General features: G+C 43.5%; 1 protein-coding gene across 4 annotated transcripts in view; it reads right to left on the bottom strand.

Moving 5' to 3' along the window:
• The window catches only part of ccdc88c (coiled-coil domain containing 88C), a 240,256-nt gene that overhangs the window by 67,574 nt on the left and 157,620 nt on the right, over window positions 1–15,062 (bottom strand). For all 4 annotated transcript variants that reach the window (XM_073039398.1, XM_073039399.1, XM_073039400.1 and 1 more), the window contains 2 exons: window positions 13,361–14,431; window positions 9,681–9,808 (listed from right to left, as the gene is read on the bottom strand). In XM_073039398.1, the coding sequence (XP_072895499.1) occupies window positions 9,681–9,808; window positions 13,361–14,431 (1,199 nt within the window). The remainder of the gene's footprint in view (window positions 1–9,680; window positions 9,809–13,360; window positions 14,432–15,062) is intronic.

Consider the following 15,062-nt stretch of genomic DNA (forward strand, 5'->3'; position numbering starts at 1 on the left):
TTATTGCCACAGGTGGCTGTGGAGGTCAAGTCATTAAATAGATTTAAGGTGAAGGTTGGTAGGTTCTTGATTAATCAGAGCGTCAAAGGTTACAGGAGAAGGCAAGAGAATGGAGTTGAGAGGGATAATAAATCAGCCATGATGGAACAGCTGAGAAGGCTCAATGGGCCAAATGGCCTAATTCTGCTCCTGCACCTACAGTCTTTTAGGCTAGTGCTAAGTTGGATTGGAAGAGCCTGTTCTACCTGTACCTCAAAATAAATAAAGACAATAAGGTGCAAGGCCATAACAAGGTCAAAAATTCACCTTATTGTACTATTGCTGTTGTAATATACTTAAACAGTGGGATAGAAGCTGTCCTTGAACCTGGTGATATGTGCTTTCAGGCTTTTGTATCTTCTGATGATGGGATGGGGAGGAGAGAAAACGTCCAGCGGGTTGGGTTAACTGCCTCACTGAGCCAGTGAGCAATGTAGAGGGAATCCATGGAGGGAAGACTAGTTTCTGTGAAGAGTCCACAACACTGCATTTTCTTGCAGACACAGGCAGAGCAGTTGACATAACAAGCCATGATGTATCTGGACAGGTTGCGATCTATGGTGCAACAATAAAAGTTGACGTGCCAAATTTCTTTGGCTACCTGTGGGAGGAGATGTGCTAATGGGCTTATGTGACTGTGGCATCCACATGGTTGGACCAAGAGGAAGGAAGATCAAGGATTTCAGACTGATTGATAAATACTAAAAAGGTGTGCTGGGGATGGGACTGCCGGATGATAAATGAAATGGAAAGCTACAACATTTTTATAGCAGCTTTCACTGTACCTCAATGTATTTTACAATGGAGGAAATCTAATACAGGTGTCCCCCATTTTTTGAACATTCGCTTTACGGCAACTCGCTGTTAAGAAAGACCTACATTAGTACCTGTTTTTGCTAACCAAAGAGGATTTTCACTTTTACGAAAAAAAGATGCCCGCTTTATACTTCTTACTATTCTGTTACTATCTTTCCTTTCAGTTAGTCCTGATGAAGGGTCTCGGCCCGAAACGTCGACAGCGCTTCTCCCTATAGATGCTGCTTGGCCTGCTGCGTTCCACCAGCATTTTGTGTGTGTTGCCTGCTTTATACATGTGTTTACTCCAAGAAAGACTACAATGACTGTGAAGCCTTGTGCAGGCAGTTGTTTGTGCATGCGTGTACGTGCGGATTCTTTTCTCCAAATCGATTTTGGCTCGCTGTCTTCCTCATATTGATAAGTGAAACTACACCGTACCTACAATTTTTCTACTTTATATAGGGTGTATATTTATCATATCATTCCTGCTTTTACTATATGTTAGTGTTATTTTAGGTTTTTTGTGTTATTTGGTATGATTTGGTAAGTTATTTTTTGGGTCTCGGAACGCTCAAAAATTTTTCCCATGCAAATTAATGGTAATTGCTTCTTCGCTTTATGACATTTCGGTTTACAAATGGTTTCATAGGAACGCCCTTCCTTCGGATTGTGGGGGAAACCTGTACCCAATTTACACTCAGAAAGATCCTACTAACGGTAATCTTTATAATGTCTGGGTAACTTAATTTGGTGTTTTATTCATCCAGGAAAACAAGGTGTTCTTCACGTTGGGATCTTTGACTTTTGCTAGGCATTTTATAGAGTTATAAAAGAGTACAGCACAGAACCAGGCCCTTCAGCCCTTCTAGTCCATGCTGGACCATTTAAACTGCCTACTCCCACTGACCTACCCTCCATACCCCTACCATCCAAACTTCTCTTAAACGTTGAAATCGAGCTTGCATGCTCCACCACTTGTGCTGGCAGTTCATTCCACGCTCTCACAACCCTCCGAGTGAAGGTAACAGTGGGACTGCACCCCTCTCCGGGTGAGTGGAGGGAAGTCTGCCCTTGAGGCCAGTGCACGTGTGTGGGTGGGAGGAACAGGACTGGTTCTGCTGTTGTTTCTCGGTAGCCTGTCGTGTTTTGTTTGCGTTGTTGTTCTGCTGAGCACACTGCTCTCCCCACCACTGAGGGCACTTCCACAACTCGACGCCTGAAAAAGGCAGCATCCATTGTTAAGGACTGTCACCACCCAGACATGTCCTTTTCTCATTGGGGAGGAGCTACACGTGCCTGGATATGCACGCAGTGTTTTAGGAATAACTTCTTCCTCCCTGCCATCAGATTTCTGAACAGTCCATGATCACAGCATCACTCTTCCTCTTTTGCAGTATTTATTTGATTTTATAAGTTGTAATTTATAGTAATTTTTTCTGTATTGCACTGTACTGCCGCCAAAAAACTAATTTCACAACATACATCAGTGAAAATAAACCTGATTCTGATTTTCCTATGTGCCCAAGAGTGGAGGTTCACAATCTTGAAACTGGAAATTAAAGACTGATTGAAATCCATTCAGTTAAGCAGGTAACTACAGAGTTTTAAAAGAAAAGGTCCCAATCAAATCCAGTGTCATTCATCTACATAGATTATTGACTGAAGGGTCAAATTGACAGTGTGTGTGTGCCTTGCCAGCATACTTTGGCCATGTTTCGTCAATTCCTGTCAGGGCCACTAGATGGGGTGATTGACCACAGTCCCAGCTCAGACACCGGACTGCCAGAGTTATGTCCAGAGCGGCTAGTCCTGTTCCCAGGGAGATGCAGCCTCCTGAACAGCTGCCGACTGCACAGCCACATTTCATTATCACCTCGCTCACAGTCTCACACCAAACAAGTTCAGCCTGAAATGGACAAGAGGACTAAGAAGATCCCAGTGAAAGACCGAGAAAGAAGTGAACATAGATATTCAGAATCAGATTTATCAGAAGGCATGAAATTTGCAGTATAGTGCAAAAGCATAACCTTACTAGAACAGAACAGTACAGGCCCTTCGACCCATGACGTTGTTCCAACCTTTTAACCTACTCTAATATCCGTTCCCTCCAACGTGGCCTCCATTTTTCTTTCTTCCATGTCTTTAAGAGTCTCTTAAATGTCAGACAGACAGACATACTTTATTGATCCCGAGGGAAACTGGGTTTCGTTACAGTCGCACCAACCAAGAATAGTGTAGAAATATGGCAATATAAAATCACAAATAATTAAATAATAATAAGCAAATTATGCCAAGTGGAAATTAGTCCAGGACCAGCCTATTGACTCAGGGTGTCTGACACTCCGAGGGAGGAGTTGTAAAGTTTGATGGCCACAGGCAGGAATGACTTCCTATGACGCTCAGTGTTGCATCTCGGTGGAATGAGTCTCCTGTGCCTAACCAGTACATTATGGAGTAGATGGGAGACATTGTCCAAGACGGCATGCAACTTAGACAGCATCCTCTTTTCAGGCACCACCGTCCCCAGTGTATCTGCTTCTATCACCAACCCTAGCATCACATTTTACACACCCACACCTCTGATAAGTCCCTCCCCCAATAATTTCCTCACCCATAAGACATAGAAGCAGAATTTCTTCATCATGGCTAATCCCGTATCCCATTCAACCTCATACACCTACCCTCTCACCATATCCCTTGATGCACCGACCAGTCAGGAATCTATCAGCTTCCGCTTCGAATAAACCCATGGACTTGGCCTCCACCGCAGACTGTGGCAGGACATTCCACACATTCACCACTCTTTGGCTATATTAAAAAAAAGTTCTCCTTATTTCTGTTCTAAAAGGCCCTCTAGTTCTGGATAACCCCATCACAGGAAACATCCTCTCCACATCCACCCTACCTAGTCCTAGTCCTTTCAACATTCGGTTGGTTTCAATGTGATCCCCCCACTCACATCTTTCTAAATTCCAGTGAGTACAGGCTCAAAGCTGCCTAATGCTCCTTATATGTTAACCCTTTCATTCCTGGAATCATCCTCGTGAACCTCCCTGGACTCTCTCCAATGACAACACATCCTTTCTGAGATACGGGGCCCAAAACTGTTGACAATACTCCAAGTGCGGCCTGACTAGTGTCTTATAAAGGCTCAGCATTATCTCCTTGCTTTTATATTCTATTCCCCTTGAAATAAGTGCCAACATTTCACTTGACTTCTTTGCCAGACTCACCCTGTGAATTAACCTTCTGGGAGTCTTGCACAAGTACTTCCAACTCCCTTTGCACCTCTGATGTTTGAACCTTCTCCCCATTTAGATAATAGTCCACCCTATTGTTCCTCTTACCAAAATGCATTATCATACATTTCCCAACACTGCATTCCATCTGACACTTTTTTTGCTCATTCTTCCAGTCTGTCTAGGTCCTGCTGCAATCACATTGCTTCCTCAGCACTACCTACCCCTCCACCTATCTTCTTCACCTTAAAATTATGCTCTCTCAAATTAGCCCTTTCTTTCCTGGGAAAAAGTCTCTGGCTGTCCACTTCATCAATGCCACTTATTGTGTTATAGAAACATAGAAATCTGCAGCACATTCCAGGCCCTTCAGCCCACAATGTTGTGCTGACCATGCAGCCTACTCTAGAAGCTGCCTAGAATTTCCCTAACGTATAGCCCTCTGTGTTTCTAAACTCCATATACCTGTCAAGAGTCTCTTAAGAGTGCCTATTGTATCTGCCTCTACCACCATTGCCGGCAGTACATTCCACGCACCCACCACTCTCTGTGTGAAAAACTTACCCCTGACACCCTCCTTGTACCTACTTCCAAGCACTATGCCCCCTTGTGTTAGCCATTTCAGCCCTGGAAAAAGCCTCTGGTTATCCACACAATCAATGCCTCTCATCATCTATAAGGTCACCTCTGATCCTCCAGTGCTCCAAGGAGAAAAGGCCAAGTTCACTCAACCTATTCTCATAAAACATACTCTCTGATCCAAATAGCATCCTGATAAATCTCCCCCGCACCTCATTATTACATTTTTTGAAACTTTTAGTAATTTTAATTTACAAGTTGATAGTGTGGTTAAGAAAGCATATGGCAAGTTGGCCCTCATTATTGTGTTCATTTCTGGTCACCTCGTTATAGGAAGGATGTGGAAGCTTTAGAAAGAGTGCAGAGGAGGTTCACCAGGATGTGTCTTATGAGGATAGGTTGAGCAAATTGGAGCTTTTCTCTTTGGAATAAATGAGGATGAGTGATGACTTGACTGAGGTGTATAAGATAATAAGAGGCATAGATCCATTGGACAGAGAGATTTTTCTCAGGCCAGAAGTAGCTAAAATGAAGGGACATAACTTTAAGGTGATTGGAGGAAAGTATGGAGGGGGATGGGTAGGGGAACGACAGAGGCAGGATGTTACACAGAGAGTAATGGAACATGCTGCCAGAGGTTAGTGGTAGAATAAGATACATTAGGGACATTTAGGAAACTCTTAGATAGGCACATGGATGATAGAAAAATGAAGGGTTATGTGGGAGGGAAGGGTTAGATTGATCTTAGAGTAGGTTAAGAGACTGGCATAACATCACAAACCAAAGGGCCTGTTCTGTGCTGCATTGTTCAATGTTTATTGATTACCTGCACTGGACTTTCTCTGTGGCTGTTATGCTTTATTCTGCATTCTATTTTGTCTTACCTTGTGTTACCTCAACGCACTGTGTAATGATTCGATCTGTATGAACAGTGTGTAAGACATGCTTTTCATTGTATCTTGGTACATGTGCCAATAATAAACCAACTCCAATTCCAAACTGTCTTAAAATATAAACACTATAGATTCTGCAGATGCTGGAAATCCAGAGCAACACACACAAGATGCTAATCAATGGCCTCAGCCTGAAAACATCGATTGATTATTCCTCTCCTGACTGACTTGATAAGATCCCCCAGCGTTTTGTGTAAGCTGTCTTAAAATATGCATGTTTCTAATAGATTGCCAGTTTTCTGAAGCCTACCCTGTGACGGCCACAGCCTTCCCTCAGTCAGCTTACATGACATTTCATCTTGCTCGTAAAGGAAATAATTGACCCAAAATGTGTTGGTGGTTTCCTGCACACTTCCTCAGTGGTGGTAATCACTGGGACTATAGGCAGATACGAGGAGTAAAAAGAAGAAGTTTTGTTTCATAACATCGACCAGTGATTCCCAGAGAAAATCTGACACTGCTTCAAGGGCTAAAGATTATAGTGATGGCGAGAGGCTGCCTAGATGAGGCTTATTTTCTTTGGAACAAAAGGTGTATGAAATGATCTGGGCGGCACAGCACAACACTTTACAGTACAGGCGGCCCAGGTTCAATTCCCGCCACTGTCTGTAAGGAGTTTATACGTTCTCCCCATGTGACTGCGTGGGTTTCCTCCAGGTGCTCCAGTTTTCTCCCACAGTCCAAAGACATATGAGTTGGTAGGTTAATTGGCCATTGTAAATTGTCCTGTAATTAGGCTCAGATTAAAGCGGGGGATTATTGGGTGGTGTGGCTCAAAGAGTCAGAAGGGCCTCTTCTGTGAAGCATCTCAATAAATTAATAAATAAACAAACACTGAGACAGCCTGAATATGAAGGATCTATTTTCCTTGACAAAGTGGTCAATAACTAAAGTAAAAAGTAGAACAATTACAGGAGAGTTTTGAGGAAAGGTATTTTTGCTCACTCTCTCCTCAATTCTTGAGAGAAGGTGTGGAATTAACTTAGAACATTATAGCACTGAACAGGCACTTCAGCCAGTGATGTTGTACTGACCTTCTACAGTGCCTTGAAAAAGTACTCAGCCCCCACAACTATCTCCACACTTTGCTGTCTTATTTTTGAAACTTAAAATATATTGAAGTAGGACTTTTGAGTTAATCTACAAAACACTGTGCATCATGTCAAATCAAATAAATTATTCCAAAACCTGTCAATAATTTACAAAAAAATTAAAAACCAAACTTGTGAGGCTGAAAAAATATTCATCCTCTTTTGTCATTACTACGCTGACTTTCATCAGGTGAAATATACAGTATTACCTTACCAATTCACCCAATTTGCTGTTGTGGAAAACTGGAGGATCACCTGAATAGATACCCCCTATTCCCCTCTCTGTAAGGTCCAGTAGTATTGTAGTTTTTCAACAGACCAAACCAAAATGAAGACAAAGAGCATTCAAGACAAGTCAGGGAAATGATAATGGAGAAGCATAAATCTGGGGAAGGGTATAAGAGTATCTCAAAGACACTGAATATATCTCAGAGCTCAATGCAGTCCATTGTGAAAAAGTGAAAAAATATAAAAGCACAGCCACACTGCCCAGGCCAGGCTGCCCTCTCAACTTAGTCGCTACAGTAATGCCAACGGTCACTCTGAGGGAACTGCAGAAGTCGGCGGCTACAACTGGAGATGAAGTTTATGACTCCATAATCTTCAAGGCCTTGCACAAAAAGTATATTTATGGAGGAGTGGCAAGAAAGAAGCCCTGGCTGTAAAAAAAAAAGAAGCATATCCTTGCCCACAAAGACTTCGCAAAATGTCACTTAGAAGATACTGTAAAGATGTTGAAGGTGGTCTTGTGGTCGGATGAGACTAAAGTGGAACCTTTTGGCCTCAACACTAAGTGATACTTGTGGCATAAATCCAATTCTGTGGATCAGCGAGATGACACCAACCCTACTGTAAATTATGGTGGAGATAGCATCATGCGATGGAGATGCTTTTCAGCAACAGGTACTGGAAACATCGTCAGGATTGACGGGAAGATGACTGCTACCAAATACAGACAGATCCTAGATAAAAATCTGCTCGCCTCTGCCAGGAAGCTTAAACTGGTGAGGAAGTTTGTCTTTCAGCAGGATAACAACCCAAAACACACTGCCAGAGCAACCATGGAGTGGTTTTAAATGAAGAAAGTTGATGTCCTTGAGTGGTCCAGTCAGCGTCTTGACCTTCACCCGATTGACCATCTCTGGCAAGACCTCAGGATTGCTGTGCACCATCACTCCCCAACTAACCTGGCACAGCTTGGACAATTTTGCACGAAGGAATGGACAAGTCTTGTTCCATCATATAGTGCCAAGCTAATTGAGACTTATCCAAAAAGACTACTGGCTGCAATAGCTTTGAGAGGTGGTTCAATTAAGTGCTGAGCAAAGGGGGATGAACACTTTTGAACTGTTGATATTTCATTTTTGAATTTTAGTTTTTCATGCATTACAAATTTCCATGATTTTTGGGCTCTACAGTGGAAAAAAAGGAGCACGAGATTCACAAATAAAATTCTCAGTTAAACTAATCGAAATCCCTGGTTGTAATATTCATTTATGTGAACAAAGGGGTGTGGGCTGAATACTTTTATAAGGCATTTTATCTGACTCCAAGATGAATCTAATACTTCCCTCCCACATAACCCTCCATTTTCCTCTCACCCATGTGCCAATTCTGTTCCTCCAGTAGCTCTTTTGTTTTGCACCAGATTCCAGCATCTTAATGCTTCACTTCCTAGTGTCTTTTAGTCAGATAATTACCAGGATGTTCTTTACACAGAGAATAATGGATGTGTGAAACACCCTGCCAGGGATGGTGGTAAAGGCAGATACACTAGGGACATGGCTCTGAGGCAGGCAGATGGATGAAAGACAAATGGAGGTCTATGTGGGAGGGAAGAGTTAGATTGATTTTGGAGCAGGCTAAAAGGTTGATGGGCCTGTACTGTCCATGAAAAGTCTGAACCCGAAATGTCAGCTCTTCAGTTCCCTCGGCAAATGCCACCCGACCTGCTGAGTTCCTCCAACAGCTTGTTTTTTTGCCTTTTTGAGGATGAACAATTGATGAGGTCTAACCTACAAAGTTACAAACTGTGAGAATCGGGCAGTTGCCTCTTCTTTTAAAAACCCAGCATGGACACAAAGAGCTTCAACACCACTATCAGCATGAAGAATGCTTCTGTTTCGAAGTACATCAACACGAGAAGCAAATAACATAGGCCCTTTTGACCCTTTCTCCAAGATCAACCTAATCCTTCCCCTCTGCCACAACCTCCATTTTTCTATCAACGATGTGCCTATCAAAAAGTTTCTTAAGTGCTCCTAATGTATCTGTTTTTACCAGCACCCCTGATGTGAAAATTCATAGTTCAAACTATTATCGAATATTATGTATATTTTACCATATTCTACCTTGAGATTCATTTTCTTATGGGTATTTATGGGACATAAAGAAATACAATAACAAATAAACTCTTCTCAGGCTTCCAGTCAGGTGCAGGTATCCATTTTAAACTGATTAGAGGAGAGTTTATTTGTCACGTACACTGGGAAAGCGCTAGATCCTTTTTCCAATACAATAACATTTATGAAAAACTATACATAAACAGACAAAGACAGACAAACTAAAAACAATGTGTAAAAGAAGAGAAACTATGCAAATAAAAATAAGACTGAGAGCGTGAACTTTTGGAAGTGAGCCTGTCAGTCACGGAATCAGTTCAAAGTTGAGGTGAGTGAAGATATTCACTCTGGTTCAGAAGCCTGATGGCTGTAGGGTAATAACTGTTCCTGAACCTGTCGGTGTGGGACCCAAGGCTCCTGTAGCCCTTGCCCAATGGTTCCAACGAGAAGAGAACAAGGCCTGGGTGGTGACAGTCTTTGATGATGGATGCTGCTTTCTTGCAGCAACACTCTGTGTAAGTGTTAAAGACTTGCCTCCCTGAGCTAGTCCCATTTTCCTAAATATTCTGTGAAGAATTATAATTACAATTAAGAATTATAAAGAATAAATTCATTGAAGAATTAGGGGATTGCTCTTACTTATCATCACTGTTGTGTTCCTCTTGTAGAAGTCTTTCCTTGGTTAGACCAATTTTCTCCAACTCCTGATTTAGTTTTTCCAACTCATTAGAGAGCTCCTGGCTCCTCAGCTTCTCGTGGAAGAGTTCCTGGAACAGAGACGTACAGTTCAGCAGTGACCACTGTAACCAGATTACCAACATTTCCAGCACTAGTAATCCAACAACTAGAAAAAATAACCTCGATTTTTCATGTATAAAATGCTGGTGAGACCAAATTTGGAGTAATGTGTGCCATTCTGGTCACCCACCTACAGGAAAGATTAGGAGTGCAGAGAAAATTCACAAGGATGCTGTGGGACTGAGGACCTGAGTTACAGGGAATGGTTCAATGGATTAGGACTTTATTTCTTGGAGCATAAGAGAATGAGGGGAGATTTGATAGATGAGATAGAGTGAATGCAAGCAGGCTTTTTCCACCGAGGTGGTCAGGCTAGTTTGAAGAAGCCTCCGCCTAACTACCATGGGCATATAACCTGTGGCACACTAGGTGGCTGCTATACTACGATAAGGAATGCCTACCGTTCCGTGCCCAGATCACATTTCAGGAAATCTGATCACTTGGCCGTTCTCCTACCTGCATACAGGCAGAGGCTCAAGAGCAAAGCTCCAAAGATTATGACAACAAAGAAGTGGTGGCAGGAGGCAGAGAAGCACCTACGGGATTGCTTTGAGTTGACAGATTGCACAATGTTCATGGACTCATCCTAAGATCCAAATCAATACACCATGGTGATCATGGACTTTATAAAATGAGTCTGCCCCCACAAAATCAATCAGTGTCTTCCTCAACCAGAGGCCCTGGTTAAATCATGAGATATGGAAACTGCTGAGGGGCAGATCAGTGGCATTCAGGTCCGGTGACCAAATGAGATACAAGAAGTCCGAATACAATCAGCCGAAAGCCATCTCGGCTTGAAGTGGCAAGTCTGGACTAAACTTGAATCAGTCAACAGTTGTGGCAGGGCTTGAATGCTGTCACCTCTTACCAAGAGGAAGCAAGTGACGTAGGTGACAACAGGGAATCAATTCCAGATGAGCTCAATGCCTTCTATGCTCGCTTTGACGGTCAAAACATGGAGAAACCTTCACGAACTCTCACAGCCCCTGATGACCCTGTGATTTCAGTCTCTAAGAGCATGACATGACAGCATCCTTCAGAGGGAGAACCTACGGAAAACATCCAGCCCAGATGGGACACCAGGGCAAGTACTGAAGACCTGTGCTGAGTAACTGGCTGGAGTTCACTGAGATCTCTAACCTCTTGCTTTGGCAATCTGAGATACACACCTGCTTCAAGCAGGCTTCAATTATACTGGTGTCTAAGAAGAACACAACAACCTGCCTCAATGACTATTGTCCAGTGGCAGTTACATCCACTGTGTTGTGAGAGATTGGTGTTGAAACATATCACCGTCTGCCTGAGAACAAACTTTTATCTGCACCAAATTGTCAACAGGCATAACGGATCCACAGCAAATGCCATTTCATCGGCTCTTCACTCAACCCAAGAATATCTGGGCAGCAAAAGTGCAGACATCAGAATGTTCTTTATTGACTGCAGCTCAGCATTCAATACTATCACGCCTTCAAAACTAATCAATAAGCTTCAAGACCTTGGCCTCAATACACACTTGTGCAATTGGATACTTGATTTCCTCACTTGTAGACCCTCGTCGGTTCAGATTGGGAACAACAGCATCTCCTCCACAATCTCTACCAGCACAGGTGTACAACGAGGCTGTGTAATTAGCCCCCTCTCCATGCACTTTATACTGATGGCTGCGAGACTAAGCACAGCTCCAATACCATATTTAAGTTTGCAGATGACACCACTGTGGTTGGCTGAATCAAAGGTGGTGATGAATCAGTATATTGAAAATCTGGCAGAGTGGGGGCCATAACAACAGCCTCTCACTCAATGTCAGCAAGACCAAGGAGCTGATTATTGACTTCAGGAGGAAGAAACCAGAGATCCATCAGCCACCTCTCATTGGGGGAATCAGAGGTGGAGAGGGTCAGCAACTTTAAATCCCTCAGTGTTATAATTTCAGAGGGTCTGTCCTAAGCCCAGTACGTAGGTGCAATTACATGGCAGCTTAAAAGCTTGCAAAGATTTGGTATGACATCTAAAACTTTGACAAACTTCTATGGTGGAGAGTATATTGACTGGTCGCATCATGGCCTGGTATGGAACTGCCAATGTCCTTGAAAAGAAAATCCTACAAAAAGTAGCAGATAGGGCCCAGTACATCATGGGTAAAGTCTTCTCCACCGTTGAGCATATCTAAATGGAGCGCTGTCACAGGATGGCTGATCCCTCATCACCCAGATCATGCTCTCTTCTTGCTGTTGCCATAAGGAAAGAGGTACTGGAGTCTCAGGGCTCACACTACCAGGTTCAGGAACAGTTATTACCCTTCAAGCATCAGGTTCTTGAACCCAATGGGATAACTTCACTAAACTGCACTCACCACATCACTGAACTGTTCCCACAACCTAGGACCCACTTGCAAGAACTCTTCATCTCATGTTCTCTATATTTATTGTTTATTTGTTAATTATTACTATATTTTTCTTTTACATTTGCAGAGTTTGTTGTCTTTTGCACAATTGGTTGCTTGTCCATCCTTTGGGTGCAATCTTTCAATGATTCTATTGTGCTTCTTGGACTTATTTAGTATGCAGCTAGAAAGCAAATCTTGGGGTTGTATATGGTGACATATATGTAGTTTGATAACAAATCTACATTGAACTTTGACTAGAACTAAAGATCATGGGTTAAGGGTGCAAGGTGAAATATTTAAGGGGAACATGAGAAGGAACTTCTTTATTCCGAGGATGGTGCGAGTGTAGAATGAGCTGCCAGTGGAAGTGGTGGTTGCTGGTTCCATTGCAAAATTTGACAGAAGGCTGGATAGGTACATGGATGGGAGGGATATGAAGGGGAGGTACATGGATGAGAGGGATATGAAGGGGAGGGGAGGAACAGGGGGAGAGGAGCTTGGGAGAGGGGGCGAGGGGGAGTGGGGTGGGGAGGGAGGGGTTTTAATGTATGAGGACCGTTTGATGGCTCTGGGCTGTACTCGCTAGAGAGAGTTTAGAAGAATGAGGGGGGACCTCATTGAAACTTATCAAATATTGAAGGGCCTAGATAGAGTGGATGTGGAGAAAATGTTTCCATTAGTGAGGGCATCTAGGGCCAGAGGGCACAGCCTCAGAATATAAGGATATCTCTTTAGAACAGAGTTGAAGAGGAATTTCCTCATATGAATCTGTGGAATTCATTGCCACAGACAGTTGTGGAGGCTAAGTCATTGAGTATATTTAAACTGGATTCTTGATTAGTAAAGATGTCAAAGGTTATGGGGAGAAGGCAGGAGAATGGGATTGAGAGAGAAGATAAATCAGCCATGATGGGATGGTGGAGCGGAACTGGGGGCTGAATTCTGTTTCTGTGTCTTATGGGACTAGAGTAGGGTTTGTGTGAATGGGTGGCTGATGGCTGGCATGCACTCGCTGGGTTGTAGGGTTTATTTCTTGCAGTATGACTGTATGAGGAAAGGCCTACTCTGCTGTCGTGTTCTACGTTCTAATGCTGGCATTCCCGCTGAAGTTTGTAGTAACTGAGGGATGTCCTACCTCTCTGAGAGTCGCAAGTGTCCTCGTGTTGATGGTGGACTGCTTGACCACTTCCTTGTAGTCGACCTCCAGCTCCTTCAGTTTGTTGGTGCTTTCCTTGTACCTGTCCACGTCCTTCTCCAGCACTCGCCTCTCCTTCTCCAGGCTCAACAGCTTCTGGCTGTTGTCGTCGAGGATTGCGTCCTTCAGCTCTACCTGCTGCCACAGTCGCTTGTTCTCCCTGTCCAGCGTCGCCTTCTCCTTCTCCAGCTGCGCCGCATCGTGCTCCAGTGTCTTGTTGTCCTTCTCCAGCGCCTCCAGCCTCTTGCTGGAGACCTTCAGCTCCCCCAGGTTCCTCTGCAGAACACAGTTCTCATTCTCAGCGTCCTGGAGCTCCTTTTCTAGTTGGCGGACTTTAGATTCACTGTTGTCCAGCACCTTCTGAAGTCTCTGATTTTCTGATTCCAGACCTTGGTAGCTTATCTCCAGCCGCTCTGACTTCCGGTTCAAGGACTTCAACAGCTCCACACTTTTCCTGAGTTCATCTTTCTCCTTTTCCAGCTCACGCTTCTCCATTTCCTCTTTGATAAGTTTTGTCCTCGCAAACTTCATGGTCTCCACCATCCTCCTCAGCTCCAAGTTTTCCTCGTCCAGCTGTTTATTGTCCTTCTTCACTGATTCCAACTTGATCAGGGAGTTTTGCAGGCTGTTGAGGGACTTTTTCAACTTGCTGTTCTCCAGCTCGAGGTTCGAAACCTCTTGCTCCAAAGTGCCGACACTCTCACATGTGATCTTCAAGGAGGTAACGTGTTTCTGAAGCTGCTCGTTGTCTTGCTCGAGTCGGTAGACATCCTTCTCCAGTGCTTCAGCCCTCTCCTCCTTCTCCTTGTACTGGAGAATCTCCCTGTGGGCCTGCTTCTTCTCGAATTCCAACTTGGCTAACTGGTTGGTGGTCTCTGAGATGGTCTCGTGAAGGATTTTGTTCTCCTTCTCGATGTCCTTCACTCTGGCTTCTGCACTGATTTCCGAACGTTCCCTGAGTGAAGTGATGGCCTGGTTTAAATGTTCATTCTCCTTCTCCAGCGCCTTTACCTGGAGATAAGAACAAGGAGAATGTATCAAAAGGTCACTGCACTACTGAAAGTTATAGAAAACTCACACGTTGAGCAAGATTAAATACAATCTCTATGCATACAATATTCTTTCCTCTCCTTTATACACACAGTGGCTATTTTGTTAGGTACATCTGTACGTTAATGCAGATATCTAATCAGCCAAACATGAGGCAGCAACTCGATTATAAAAGCACACAGACACAGTCAAGAGGTTCACACAAAACTTCATGAATATGGAACAAATGTGATGTAAGTGACTTTGAACAAGAAATGATTGTTAGTGCCAGTCAGGGTGGTTTGAGTCTCTCAGAAGTAGCTGATCTCTTGTGATTTTCACGCACAATCTACTAGTTACAGAGAATGGTGCAAAAAAAACATCCAGTGAGCAGCAGTTCTGTGGGCAAAAACATCTTGTTAATACGGGAGGTCAGAGGAGAATGGCCAGACTGATTCAAGCTGACACAAAGGGGACAGTAACTCAAATAACCACGTTACCACAGTGACATACAGAGGAGCATCTCTGAATGCACAACACATTGAACCTTGAAATGGATGGGCTGCAGCAGCAGACGACCATGAGCGTACACTCAGTGCCCTCTTTATTAGGT

This window comes from Hemitrygon akajei, chromosome 3, assembly GCF_048418815.1.
Source record: "Hemitrygon akajei chromosome 3, sHemAka1.3, whole genome shotgun sequence".
In the NCBI taxonomy this organism is placed as follows: Eukaryota; Metazoa; Chordata; class Chondrichthyes; order Myliobatiformes; family Dasyatidae; genus Hemitrygon; species Hemitrygon akajei.